The sequence below is a fragment of the Ciona intestinalis genome, chromosome 11 (assembly GCF_000224145.3).
Source record: "Ciona intestinalis chromosome 11, KH, whole genome shotgun sequence".
Taxonomy (NCBI): domain Eukaryota; kingdom Metazoa; phylum Chordata; class Ascidiacea; order Phlebobranchia; family Cionidae; genus Ciona; species Ciona intestinalis.
Genome location: NC_020176.2, coordinates 644076 through 657651, shown reverse-complemented (window position 1 = coordinate 657651; position 13576 = coordinate 644076). Strand labels below are relative to the sequence as shown.

Below are 13576 nucleotides of genomic sequence, written 5' to 3'. Positions count from 1 at the left end.
AAGATAAAGTTTGTCTTACAACAGTACAGCGTGTATATTTGGTACTATATAAGTTGTGACTTCAACTGTACGCTGGGGTGATGTTTAAAATTAATATTTTCCGCTAATCATTATTTAATGAAGCCATGGTTTAAAAGAAATCGTTAAACTCTGCGTAGCAACCAGACGTTATTTATTTGATATTATTAACCAATGTTTTAATTTCCTATTTTAATCACAATTTTTTACCTGATTTTGATTTTTTTGTGTTAAAAAAGCAATTATAATGACGTTCAGTGGTAATTACGTTATCGCATATTTAACGTATACTCGTAAATATTATTGTGTTTAAATTTTCTTGATTTTATAACCAGCATTTTTGTTTTTTATTGCACCACAATCAAGTGTTAAAATAAATATACAGTTCACCAAACTTTATAACTAGAGGGTGCTTGATCAATACCGGACGCTACTATGCTCTATGTCTATGAGATTAAAACCACCGGGCGAATTTGCTGTTTTGAAACTCATTTTTTTCAAAAGCTGTTTTGTATTTTAAAACTCGGGTGGTAGCTTTAGGTCACATTTGAGCATATCTCTCAATACACAAATTTTGATTTTTTGTTGGTATGCCCCTTTAACGGCAATTGCTCCAACCCAGGGCGAATTGCTCTAATCCTAAAATAAACACATTCTTCCAGAAGAAACACACATATGGTCCTTCGTAAGCGGAGATGGAGCTCATACAACTCGTGGTATAACGACTGTCGTTGCCACGCAAAGAAAAGTTATAAGCTTGGTTTTAACATCAAGAAAAATTACCACAATACCACAAAGTTTAAATGTTTAATCAAATCTTTAAAAATACTTTTGTGTGACAAGCGTGGGAAATTGTGACGCCATGTTGGATTGTTTACGTCATAATAAACTGATACGTCATTTATAAGCAACGTCGGGCATGACGAACCGGTTTCGAGGTGTAGAGACACCTTCGGGCAGCTATGTAATTACAAAGCGAGGATTTACCGCAGTGGTCATTTATACTGTGTGTGTTCAAAGCAGCATATAAAGAACACAGCGGAGTAAAACATCAGTACGCATGTACAGTACAAGACTCATTGGACAGAGTGGTCAGTATTAGTCACAGCATGAGTATTATACGTGAAGTAGGGTGGGGGAAGACGGGACACCTTTTTATGCTATTTTTTCGTCCCATTTTGTAGTAAACAGAGAGCACTCAAAGAATTATAAAACCGTATTCTTACGGCTCGCATAGACCTTTGTTAGTTGTTTGAAACACGATCAGGATATTTGGATATTATGTGCGAAAGGTGTCTCATCTTACCCCACAGTACTATATCTACATATCAGACAAGTCTTTTTGGTCTTCGTTGAAAACAAAGGGCATATGTTATAAGTTTTGGACAGTGGTCAACTCAACTTACAATATAGTAATGCATAGGGTAAAATGGCTCACCGTTCGAACCAAGTCATATTTACTGATTTGGTTTTGAAAAATTAACAACGCTTTTTAGGGTCGTGGAGCTACGGTTATAGTTCTTTAAATTGTCTTTGTTCATTACCAAATGGGACCAGACAAGAAGGTAAAAGCATGTCCCATTTTACCCCACCTAATATATAAGTATTGTATAATGTATATAGTGAGTGACCGGTTATATTTGATATGCATCATATATAACAAGTTTTTGGTATTTCAGTGTATAGGTTTGATGGCCTGATAAGGTTCAAAAGTTCATTGGCAGATGAGAAACGTAAAATGCTGCTTCTCCTATAACAGGCATAAACACTGACTAAGTCTCGCCGCGTGGCAGACGAAACTTTGGAACTAAGTTAAATTTATTGTGAGGTTCTGTTACCCAAATCAGATAAGACATGGGTAGGGTATGTTTTGGTTTAAAGGTTAAATAAAGTTCAAAACTTCATATAGACAGATATGGTACGTTTACAATACTTGGTACTTGGAATATTGTTCAGAAATAGGCTCAATACTTGTTATTGCTGGAGTCATAGTAGGATTTTAAGCCAGATAAGCGATTAGGTCACCAAACTTTCGTTTTGGTAAACTTCTTGGCAAGGAATGAGACCATAACCAGATTATCAGTCACCGCAAATTGCCCTAGGCTCTGTCGCTGTTATACTATTAACATACACCGTGAAAATTCTTCGATATTTTGATTCCAAACCACTTTTGATAGCTGCAGTAGGTCTTGCATAAGAATAACATGGGAAAAGAATTGCTGTTTGCAGTAACTCTTTTATTAGTAGTGACAGGTATTATAAACGTTTCCTACAAAAGCAATTTTTCAAACCGAACGAAAAGAGCAATTGGAACGAAACGTAAGTAAACGTATGGTAATTAATGTTTTGGGTACATGGCCTGTAGCTACGGACAACTTATGTAAAACCCACATTTTTCACGTTTTAGCAAAACAGCAACCAAGTATGTTGTAACTTGATTAACTCATATAACACACATTGTAACGGTTGCTGCATAACTTAAACTAAACACAACGGAAACCATTTTAATGTATGTTGTAGGGATATTTTTGTTTGGCATTATGCAATTTTTATAGCCTAAATATGTGTGTAAATTTGTCAATTAGGAATTGCTATACACTCTTTCAAACAAGTAAATGAAATTAGCTATTGGCACTAACCATACCAAATAAGACTATACAACTAACATGTTTATTAATCTATCTGTAGCACCAGGAGTACAAGGAACATGTGGTGGCGCACGTAGAGGACGATCAGGTTATATTGCAAGTCAAAATTTTCCCCACGGGAATTACCCCGCAGGGCTGAACTGCAATTGGACTATAGTTGTTAGGACGGGATACGTTATAAAGGTAAGAATATGACGAACCTAACATATAATTTTGTTTGTCTATTCGAATGCGGCAATAAAGATTAGATTAATTAAAACAACGAAGGTAATTAGCAGGAAAACGTCTGTTTTTAAACACACAAAGGTAAAAATCGTTAATACCAACATTGCCTTTGATTTTTTAAGTACAATAACAAAGATCACGAACAAATTTCTAAAAACATGAGGACGAAACGGAAATTGTCGTTGAGCGTAATGGACCATTTAAAGTTCGTATTGGTTTTTGAAGAGGGTTAAACATTTTGTTGTAAAAAAACAATAAATAAACTTTAAGTTTGGTTGTAGCAATCATTTTATATTTCTAGTTTGAGTTTCGCTATATGGACGTTGAAGACGCGCCTGTGCAGAAGGGTAGCGATTGTGGTGCAGATGCGATCTCTATATATGATGGAACACGAATAACTGATCCGCTAGTGGGCGGGCAGAAGTAAGTAACTAACCAATCAAATGCCAGGTTAAAAATGGCGGGAATTTTAAAAGCGTAGAACAAGTTAATATTCATATTAACGAAAGCTAGTATACCTACAGTGTAATAATTTACTTTTCGACTAACTTTTATACCTATAATCACTTGCCTTTATACTTGCTGTTGCTCATACTTTCTATCCATGCGTGTTTTAACGATTGTCAAAATAAGCCCTTTGTCTAAACTTAAATATTGTTAATAAATAAATGCATTGGTTTTTCTCAGATTCTGCGGACCCGACACGGTGTTCAATCCCGTGTATTCCACAAAAAAGAGGGTACGGTTAAATTTTAAGACCGATTTTTCTGACCAATTTGAAGGATTCGCAATATTTTGGTCAGCGGTTCGGCCACCAAGTAAGTGTCTGAACACATACAGCCTTGCTTTACCAGTTAACAAATATCGTAACGAGAGCAAAAATACTTAGTAGTGATAGCTTGACAAGCTTTCATACATTAAATAGCTTAGAATGTAGAATGTTTTTAAAATATCTATACAGGTGAGGTATGACAGGGTAGCGCGCCATGGTACCTGAGATTTAGGGCACAGTTGACTCATTAACCCAACACGCAGGGTGCTAATTCATAGGCTTCAACATTTGTTGAAGTTATTAGTAAAAGCTCTTAGAGAAAAAAAACTGTCTTTTACTACAATTACTGGTTTGCAATTTCTGTTTGTGTTAATTATGTTTTAATCTATTAAAACTAGAACTTCATCACAGCTTTGTATGTAATATTCCATTGGCACTGTACTAGTGCAGAACTTTGTGATGTTATACAAATTAGGCTAATAGTTAAGATTAAGTAGTTACAAAAGACGCCAAAGGGGGGTGACTATTAAATGTATTTATTTGTAAATGCAGGTGTTTCATTTAACTGTGATTTTGAATCTCTCAATGGTTTATGTGTTGGGTGGACACAACATTCTTCTGCAAATTTTCTATGGAAACACCACAGCGGTCGTACCCCTTCTGGTATTATGTCGGCAACTGGTCCGACAAATGACCACACCCACCAATCTGCTGGTATAAAACTAATCAGAGTTTTTGTGTTCGTATTACGGCCTGCAATATAGCAGATTCCAACATACTTTTATATAAGCCTAACCAATATTACTCATATATAGCCGCATATATAAAGCCCATTTTTGGGATTCTTAAAATTGCATACGGGCCATATTTAATAGCCTTGCATGAATACATTTGATTTTTAATGCTGTAAATTGATGCACAGCGAAACTAAATGTTGTCAGTTTATGTTAATGGCTGCATCTTAAAATTTACAAGGTTGTTTTAAATGTATTATGTAATATAGATGGGAAATACTTGTACATTGAAGCATCCGGCATACAACCAGGTAAAAGAGCAATTATTCTCTCTCCAAGCAAACAAATATCAAACTTACAATTTTACTGCCTAGAATTTTGGTAAGTTCAATATGGTAGATATTAGTAACATGCAGAATACTGCTCAATGTAGGACTGTTGTTTATTATTCAGAAACAAGCGGGATTAATATGCCTAATGCTTGTAAAAATGGTTGAGCTTGAAGTGAAAGTTGCCAATTTGGTGAACTGTATCTATTACGACAGTTGCTGTAACTAGGCTGTGTAAACCAAAACCGTATGATCTATCACTTCAAGCTGCTTGCAAAATGAAAGTGGAAATTGCTTTCAGCTACAGACCTACAGTCCCTTTTTTTGTAAAGTGACTTACAGTTGAAAATAGTTACCAAACAAAGACTTAGTAAAGAATTTTAACCATTTATTTATTATAGTCGAAATTCTTTAAGTTGTCAGTTGTGGTTAACAAGCATCTTAAGGGTTTTTACAAGGCACACCTAGGACTAATTTAATTTATCTTTCAAATGATTTTCTAAAATAATCTTCCCAGGTATCACATGCGTGGTGATGGTATTGGAATACTTCGTGTCCAACAATTAACCTCCGGATTAGATCCAGATGAAGGAAGAATTATCTTCAACAAGTTTGGTCATCAGGGATCATCGTGGATGCAAGCTCAAATCAACATCACAAGGAGTGACCATCCAGCACAGGTACATTGAAATTAATTTATTATTCATAAAAATTAAATATCATTCAGTACAGGTGTTTATTTATTTTATCATTAATAGGTTACAGAACTTTCATTACAAATGAATGAATGTAAATTATTAAATTGAGATTGAATGGCGGGGCAACTACAGTCGTTATAGCACAGGTGTTCTGCTTCATACACCTTGTGTCCTCTTACTTATAAGTAACCACATATACGTAACTTTGTGGGGGAGTTTCTACACTTTTTTTCTTAGTGTATGTCTGACAACTTATGCTGTACTACTAATGAACAATAGCATTAAGATTCTATGAAGAATGTTTGGTGCGAGTTAGAAAATAATGTTAATATTTCAGTTTGCCTTCATTGGGACAAGAGGAAGCACTTATCGGGGAGATATTGCTATTGATGACATCACAATTACAGACAATATATGCATTCCTCCTGTTACAACAACTACAACGACGACAACAACAACTACAACTACTACTACGACCACTACTCCTGCCCCAACAACAACAACAACCACCACCACTAGGCCTACAACAACAATAGCAACAGCATCAACAAATCCAATACCAACAACACGATTTATCTACACCATCGCCCCATTGGTATGTTGTTAGGCTTTTATCACCTATTTATTCTTCCATGGCTGGGTAGCTTAGAATTAGAAGTAGCAAAACAGAGCACACATCTGTGTTAGACTTCCTAAGTTGCCCCACCACGTGAGAATAAATAAGTCTGATGTACACTTGCTGTATATATATATAATATATTCATTGAATTACCCCACAATATTTAATGCTTTACTTTTAGACTGGATGTGGTGAAGGTGAACTACAATGTAGAGATATTGGAAACTGTGTTAGTCCTGATTGGATTTGTGATGGAACACCTGTAAGTAATTTAAAAATATCAGCTTTTATTTTTTACATTCTAAAATAAATTGTGTTTTTATCTTATTTAGAAGTGTTTTTTTATGTTAAAAGAATAGCTTATTTATCATTATTTTTTATATTTTTAAATAAATGTGTTGTCTGTTTAGTTGCAAAGGATTTTCTTTTCGTGTATTTTAATATTTCTATGTTACATGAAGGATTGTGAATATAACGACGATGAAGAAAATTGTGGAGGACCTACTGCTGGTAACTTTTATGATTTAATAGATATCTTAAATAATATATAAAAGCAGTATAAAAACTTAGAGTCACCCTAGGCTTCACTAGTGTTACGTCTATTAAGATGTTTTTATACTTTTCCATGGGTTGTCTATACTATCTGCCATACATTGAAACAAATAAAAAGTCCCCAAATATAAATACCTACAATGGTTTAAATACATAGTAACATACCCATATCTTAAATATTATCTTCCTCCCTCCAGCATGGGAAAAATGGCGGGCTTGGAGCGAATGCACACAAACGTGTGGTGGGGGGAGTAGGGAGAGGTCTCGACGTTGCATAGGAGGTGACCCTGGTGACGCGGGGTGTGAAGGGACGGTGTATACACAGGAGGAATGTGGGACAGATGTTTGTCGGAGTGAGTCAGCAATTTTGTTTGTATGACGTAACAGTTTTAGTTTTCTAGACCAGTGTTTTTTTATAAAAGTCTTTTTACCATTCTATGTGACTGAGACCCTGTAGCCTGGTACACTAACACTATGGTCCTGAGATTTAGTCCAGTTGGCCATTACCCATACTTCCAGGGTATTACTACTCATTAGTGACCAGTGTGCACAGTATTTGTTAATGTTTTTCAGTAATTGTGTCTTGCCAACAGACACTTTGAAAACACTTTTCTGTGTACACAGCTGAAAAATTATGTTTTATATTTTCCCCATGTCACCTTCCATGTTTTCTGGCTTTTGTAGCACTGTGAAGTTAATGTGCCACAGACTTAACCTTGGCAAATTAACAAAGTTCACAGTTGCTGCGCCTTCATGCTAATTTTTTTTAACATAACCACTTTGTTCAGGTTGGACCAATTGGCAACAATGGGCAGATTGTAGTGTTAGTTGTGAAGGAGGTTTTAAAACAAGGACAAGAAATTGCACAGGAGGCGAACCAGGAGATGTAAGTTGTTGTGTTATAACTATGTAGGTGATAAAGTAATGTAGGGTGAAAGTAAAATTGTGTTGCCTTTTATATATTTTTAGGTTATTACACTTACAAACCACCTTTTATGAATATTTTTGTGAAACCCTGGCACTATTTCTATGAATGTTCAAGTTTTAAACAGCCAACTTAAAATCCTGTTTAAGTAATATATAATTGTATATTTGTATCTTACTGGTATCATACTGAAGTCATTGCTTGGGAACCTGGAGTAAAAGCTAGAATTAGCCTGTTAAGCAAACCCACAAACTACATATGATATAAATATGTGAATTATTTTACTTTTCCAACAGCCTGGATGCATCGGCCGATATGCTGAACTTATTAATTGTAACCAACATAATTGTCCACGATGGAGCACGTGGTCGTCATGGTCACCGTGTTCGGTGACGTGCAACGATGGATTTATCACAAGGGGGCGGTCTTGTGAAGGAGGAAACGTAAGTTATATTCCTATCATTTTTTTACATTTCTCGTTAACTTTTTTTTTGTTTGTGTTTTCTAAGCCTAGAGGCACAATGGCTAGCCTGCCTGCCTTTAACCCAAAGAACATTACCATTGTTAGTGTATGTTCTTGGGCAAGACTCTTTTAAAGGTTGTACAGTAAGGTGCCAAAAATCTGTCAAATTACGTATGTGGTAACTCGTAGGTGACCCCAGGTCTATGGAACAGACACTTGTGTTATACAACCATTGTTGTTCTGCCACACAAGGATAAATAAGTTTATGTTTGTTGAATTTTTATTATTATAATATTTATGTTTTATTTTTGTTTGTATTTTTACTCCCAGGTTGGAGTAGAAGGTTGTGTTGGGGTCGTAAGGGAAGCCATGGCATGCAGTGATGCTAATATTACTTTGCCTACTTGTTATGGTAAGTTTTTACATTATCAAGTTTATATAAATACACTGGGTTTATAACGGGCTCATCTTTCCATTATAAACCTCTAAATGGCTTTAAACTCAGAGCATAACCCATACATAGAAATAGAATATAATACATATCCATATATATTCTTACAGCGTTATAGGTTACGAATTAGCAGCATGAATACTTACTGCAAAAAAACGTTACAGTATAAATTTGCTATTATCAAAACTACTTTATAACTAATGACTTGTAATAAATTCCGACCCTGATCTGATGTTCATATAATTGAACAATTCTTCATAGTAAAATACAGTAATGATCTGGTGCTACGAAAAGGTAACAAACAAAAATCAAGTCCAACCACTGGTGGTAATGGAGAAATATATTTCGCCTAAATGGCATCGTCAGTCTCTTGTTCAAATAGGATCTGATTCTACACTTTCGTAGCACCAGATCATTACTTTATAACTAGCGTATTCTGTCATACATAGGTGAGGATAAAAAAAACACCCTTTTAAAATGTGAAATAATTTATTTTATTTTATTATAAATTTATAATGAAACAATAAATTAAAGTATAAATTAATTTATTATTGAAATAATTTATATTTAAAATTTAACTTATAAATAATTTCCTCCATTTACACCACAGTATGGGATGATTGGACATCGTGGTCAAGTTGCAATAGAACCTGTGGCGGTGGCTTCAAGAACCGCACGAGGGAGTGTATGATGATGAATGTTAATTCCTCCCCATGTGAAGGACCAACACACGAGGTCGCTGCTTGCGCAACAATGAAATGCTCAAGTAAGTCAACACATTGGTTTCTTTACAGTAGTGAGTAATTGTTCACATTCAAAGGCACAAACCTAAAGCCAAAACATAATCCTCATCGTTTAGTTGGGAAAAGTTTTATATTGTTGTAAATGTTGTCATTTCGGAAATAAATCTTAAGTTATCATTGTTGTGTTAACAATGATCCGTAATAAATTTATGGTTTAATAAAATGCACTTACAAACTTCTAAGCGAGCACTAGGTGTATGAAACAGAACACTCATGTTATAACAACTTACATTGCCGTGCCACACAAGGATAAACCAGTTACATTCATTGTTTTTGACCAATTTTACCCAGTGTAAAAGCGTGTGCGTTAATAAAGTATAAGATAAATATATTTAACACACATTCTCTAAACACACGTTACAATATTGTACATCCAACATTACACACACCTTTATAAGCTTTGAAAAACTCGTGTATCCACTTGTTAAACCACATGTTACGTATCCTGTATTATACAATTAACTTTAATTGATAATAATTTTAACAATTATTTGGAAATTTCTCCAACAATACTTACAACTAAATCATCAAACATGACGTAATTCCCCATGTTTATAAATCCACCTCATCTAATTACACCTTACTGCAAAATTTTGCCCCAAGGTTCCAATTATATAGTAGCCACCACAAGATCTTGGTTTCAAATCAGTACAATCTTAATCTTAAACAATCAACATAAACCTTGGCAAGCATGCAATTATGTTTCCCATCCTATGCCTCAGGCATAACATAACACATGCCACCAAAATATAAGATTTTCATTATATACTGTTAATAACATAGGTAGGATGTATAGGGTTGAAGTCATGGAAATTCAAGCGTTTATTTTAGTTTTATTTGTATCCTGTACAACTGCAAGTATGAATGTTTAAAATATTTTTTAGAAATTAAAATGTTTGTTTTGTTTAAAAATAAAATGACCTAATTTGCATGTTATGCTTTTAACTACTTAATGCGTGAAATATATTACATTTTACAATGTGTTTTTTATGGTTCTAGACTATATATGTTTATATATATTTTATAAATATACATATATTACAATATTTCTTTCACTTGGTTTAATGTTTTATTGTTTGTGATTTACATAAAGCTAGAACATTCCATTATGAAAAATACCTGGTTTTACAATGCAATCTGCCATTAGATTATTTATTGCTGATTTATTGCATTAAACAACCAATATATTCTATTGAACAAAATTATCTAAGGCTGTATGTTCATTGATGTGATGTATTATATATAAGGCTATATTATGAAATTATATTTTCACTATTTTATCGCATTAAAAAGTATCCAAATTATCTTTTTAACAGTCAGCACTATCTATATGTTCATGGGGTAATAAGCCAAATCCAGTCTAAGCCACCAGGTCTGTAGCAGGGACCTCACCCACGTACATTATAATCTGTGTATTTATTGCATTACATCCGTTACAGACGTGACATGTTACTCCGGCACGCTCACCAACACAAGCTCACTTACTGTGGCCAATACTTTGGTCAACAGAAGTTGTGCTGAATATCCCCATGGTAACGACTCACTCATAAATGGGGAATATATTTTCAAATGTGGTTACGCAACATACATAGCAAATGTTATGGGAATTCAAAGTAAGTTACTCTGCCAATTAAACAGGATTTTAGTATTTGTGTTATGTAGTTTATAAACAGATGTTTAAGTAAATTGTTTTCTTTGTTTTTGATGATTTGGTTTTGTTTAAAATTATCTTAAAGTTCCTGTATTATAAATGGGTAAAGTCCCATGGTGCGGCCTGTCACAGATCGTGGATTCAGGCCAGAGCTCATTACCCACAGAGCCAAGTTTTAGTGGTTTCCAACTAATATGAAGTCCTATATTTATTAAACCAACTTTCCACAGTGGAGATGTTCCACGGTAGTTGTATACCCGCAACGCAGTGCGGTAACTTTACATGTGAGAACTTACAACTCCAAATACAAGGTGTTGGTACCACCATATCTTCATGTAGAACTTCTTGTTGTGATGGTGATTTATGTAATTCACCTCCACCATCTATAGCACCTGTGTCAGTACATCAAACAAGTAAGTTGGTATTATTAGTGAATGAATGTAACTTAATAAATAAGTAAATGAATGTAAGAATGAATGTAACTAAATAAGTAAGTGAATGAATAAATAAATTAATGCATGTAACTCTTCTATTCTTGTGTGAGGGAACAACAACAGTAGTTATGACATATGTGTTCTGTTTTATACACATGAGTCTGTGTCTGTACACCAAATAAGTTTGTTAGCATTCGTAATAAGTTGTTTCAAATCAGTGTGTGTTTCCTATGTGGAACAGGACACTTTTTAATGCTTAATATTTAATTCGTATTTTATTTTGTACAAAACCTAACCATGTTTCTTAAAATTAAAGGAACCTTTTTTCCCATTTATTTAAAGTGTTTCAACTAAAATATTTTCAGCAATGTGTCTAATGAGCCCGTGTCAGAATGGTGGCTCTTGTGTGCCCACTAGAGGATTGAATGGTCAAGATTACAGCTGTCTTTGCAGAGCGGGATATTCTGGAAGGAATTGTCAAAATGGTAAACTGTCATATTTTTATTGGAGTAAAACCCTGTTAAATTTCTAACCCGAGGGCATATACAAACTTTAATCATATCTACACATTGTCGCCTTTTACCCATCGTAGCTGCATGTTTATGTATTATGATCAGTATATTTCATTTTTCAAAGTTTATCTCGAAAAACATGAGTTTGATTTTGCCTACGGGTGTTAACTATAAAGATGCAATTTCCTGATATATTATTCGTGGGAGTTTTATCATTCAATCATAGATTAAACATTGATAGTAATGTAGAAAGGTATTCCTTGTCTTATTAGATCATCATAGTTTATTTATCCTTGTGTGGTGGGGTTACTTAGCTCACTGTTGCGCATGTGGTGGCTTCATATATCTTTTGCAACATTTATTGCAGCAAGAATTACAGTAACTCAGTCGTTACTCCTTAGGTTTTTCATCATACTTCAGTGGTTTCATTTTAACTTAAGGATACCGGGTTGAATGTTTTTTTTCAATACTGATAGGCGTATATATGTCCTAAAGCCCCCTAACATAGCATACATTGCCCCAACCCAGTGGTCACACACTCACAAATGCATTGTAGCACTGTAGGTGTTGAAAAAAAATCCCAGGTTCCATGGCTAGCCATGCTGTAGTGACTCACCCTTATAGAATAAAACAGGACTGTAGTACTGCATAGATATACATATATAAATGCCTTTATTACTTCCAGCTGCCCAGTTGACTTGTTTCATGGGTACAACCACCACTATGGGTTACAGTGGCAATGTAAGTATGTTACCTGCTGCTTGTGGGGTGGGTGAGAATGTTTGTATGATGACTACAGTGGTTGGAACAATAGACTTTGGATCTCCACAAGAAGGTTGGTAGCTATATGTTAATGTTTGCAACTGCTTAAATATTTAAGACAGAATTATGTTACTTCCGCTACCAGGCACAATGTAAATATTTTTACAACAGCTCAACTGGCTTGACGAAACAACAAATCGTCATCTCTTGTGACAAACCTGAATGCTAAACATTAATTTACATTAAAACTTGTCATAAAGATTGTTCACCTAAAACAATACTCAAAAAGCTTTTTCAAAATTGGTATTAGCATCCCATCCCAATGAAATCAATTTGGGACCAATTTTTAGTTTGTGAGGCGTGGCTTGCTCATATGAGTCCTTTTTTTGTTGCTGTATTATCTCTTACTCATAGGCGCTGAATGCGGGCCTGCAAGGCCTGCGCGCAGGCCCTCACAAATACCAGGGTACTCCCGCAGGCCCTGGAATTTTAATGCGTGCGTCATGTTTATTGCCTTTCTTACGCAAACTTATAGATCATAATCGCGCAGATAATACTAGAATAACTCGATAGGATCATTGATATTTCCATTAAAGTATTAAAATAATAAAAATCCAGCGTTTATAAATGTTCCAGACCGCAGTTCTAACGGAGACGTCAGTCAAGGTACGTTCCGGTTGCCTGGCAACTTATCGTGCGATAAAAGCATTTGTGTCTGTGACGTAAAAACATTCGGTTCTTGGTAGTTTCAGAATTTTTACAAGGTTAAAATAAATTTGACTTAATGTTTGGTTTAATAAATATTTCAACATGTCCAGTAAACGCATTTCAAGTAACCCACCGGATTTTCAATAGAATTACCCCGCCGTCCAAAATTGCCGTCACAATAAAACATCATATACTTATATCGCAGTTTAATCTAGTTTCGACGTCATGTATAAGAGATTGTCATGTAGCCAGAACCCAAAAAAGGGGTCGGT

The 13576-nt window shown here is 34.8% G+C and overlaps 1 protein-coding gene across 1 annotated transcript in view; it reads left to right on the top strand.

Annotated features, from left to right (window-relative positions):
- Nucleotides 1-2167: 2167 nt before the first annotated feature.
- The window catches only part of LOC100187228 (SCO-spondin), a 16840-nt gene continuing 5431 nt past the window's right edge, over nucleotides 2168-13576 (top strand). The window contains exons 1-19 of the mRNA XM_018814063.2: nucleotides 2168-2337; nucleotides 2707-2849; nucleotides 3193-3314; nucleotides 3579-3709; nucleotides 4216-4377; nucleotides 4667-4778; nucleotides 5244-5406; nucleotides 5762-6019; nucleotides 6225-6305; nucleotides 6505-6553; nucleotides 6793-6948; nucleotides 7384-7481; nucleotides 7817-7963; nucleotides 8314-8395; nucleotides 9045-9200; nucleotides 10677-10850; nucleotides 11119-11301; nucleotides 11688-11807; nucleotides 12520-12669. Coding sequence (XP_018669608.1) covers nucleotides 2223-2337; nucleotides 2707-2849; nucleotides 3193-3314; nucleotides 3579-3709; nucleotides 4216-4377; nucleotides 4667-4778; nucleotides 5244-5406; nucleotides 5762-6019; nucleotides 6225-6305; nucleotides 6505-6553; nucleotides 6793-6948; nucleotides 7384-7481; nucleotides 7817-7963; nucleotides 8314-8395; nucleotides 9045-9200; nucleotides 10677-10850; nucleotides 11119-11301; nucleotides 11688-11807; nucleotides 12520-12669 — 2602 coding nt within the window. The 5' untranslated portion in view covers nucleotides 2168-2222. The remainder of the gene's footprint in view (nucleotides 2338-2706; nucleotides 2850-3192; nucleotides 3315-3578; nucleotides 3710-4215; nucleotides 4378-4666; nucleotides 4779-5243; nucleotides 5407-5761; nucleotides 6020-6224; nucleotides 6306-6504; nucleotides 6554-6792; nucleotides 6949-7383; nucleotides 7482-7816; nucleotides 7964-8313; nucleotides 8396-9044; nucleotides 9201-10676; nucleotides 10851-11118; nucleotides 11302-11687; nucleotides 11808-12519; nucleotides 12670-13576) is intronic.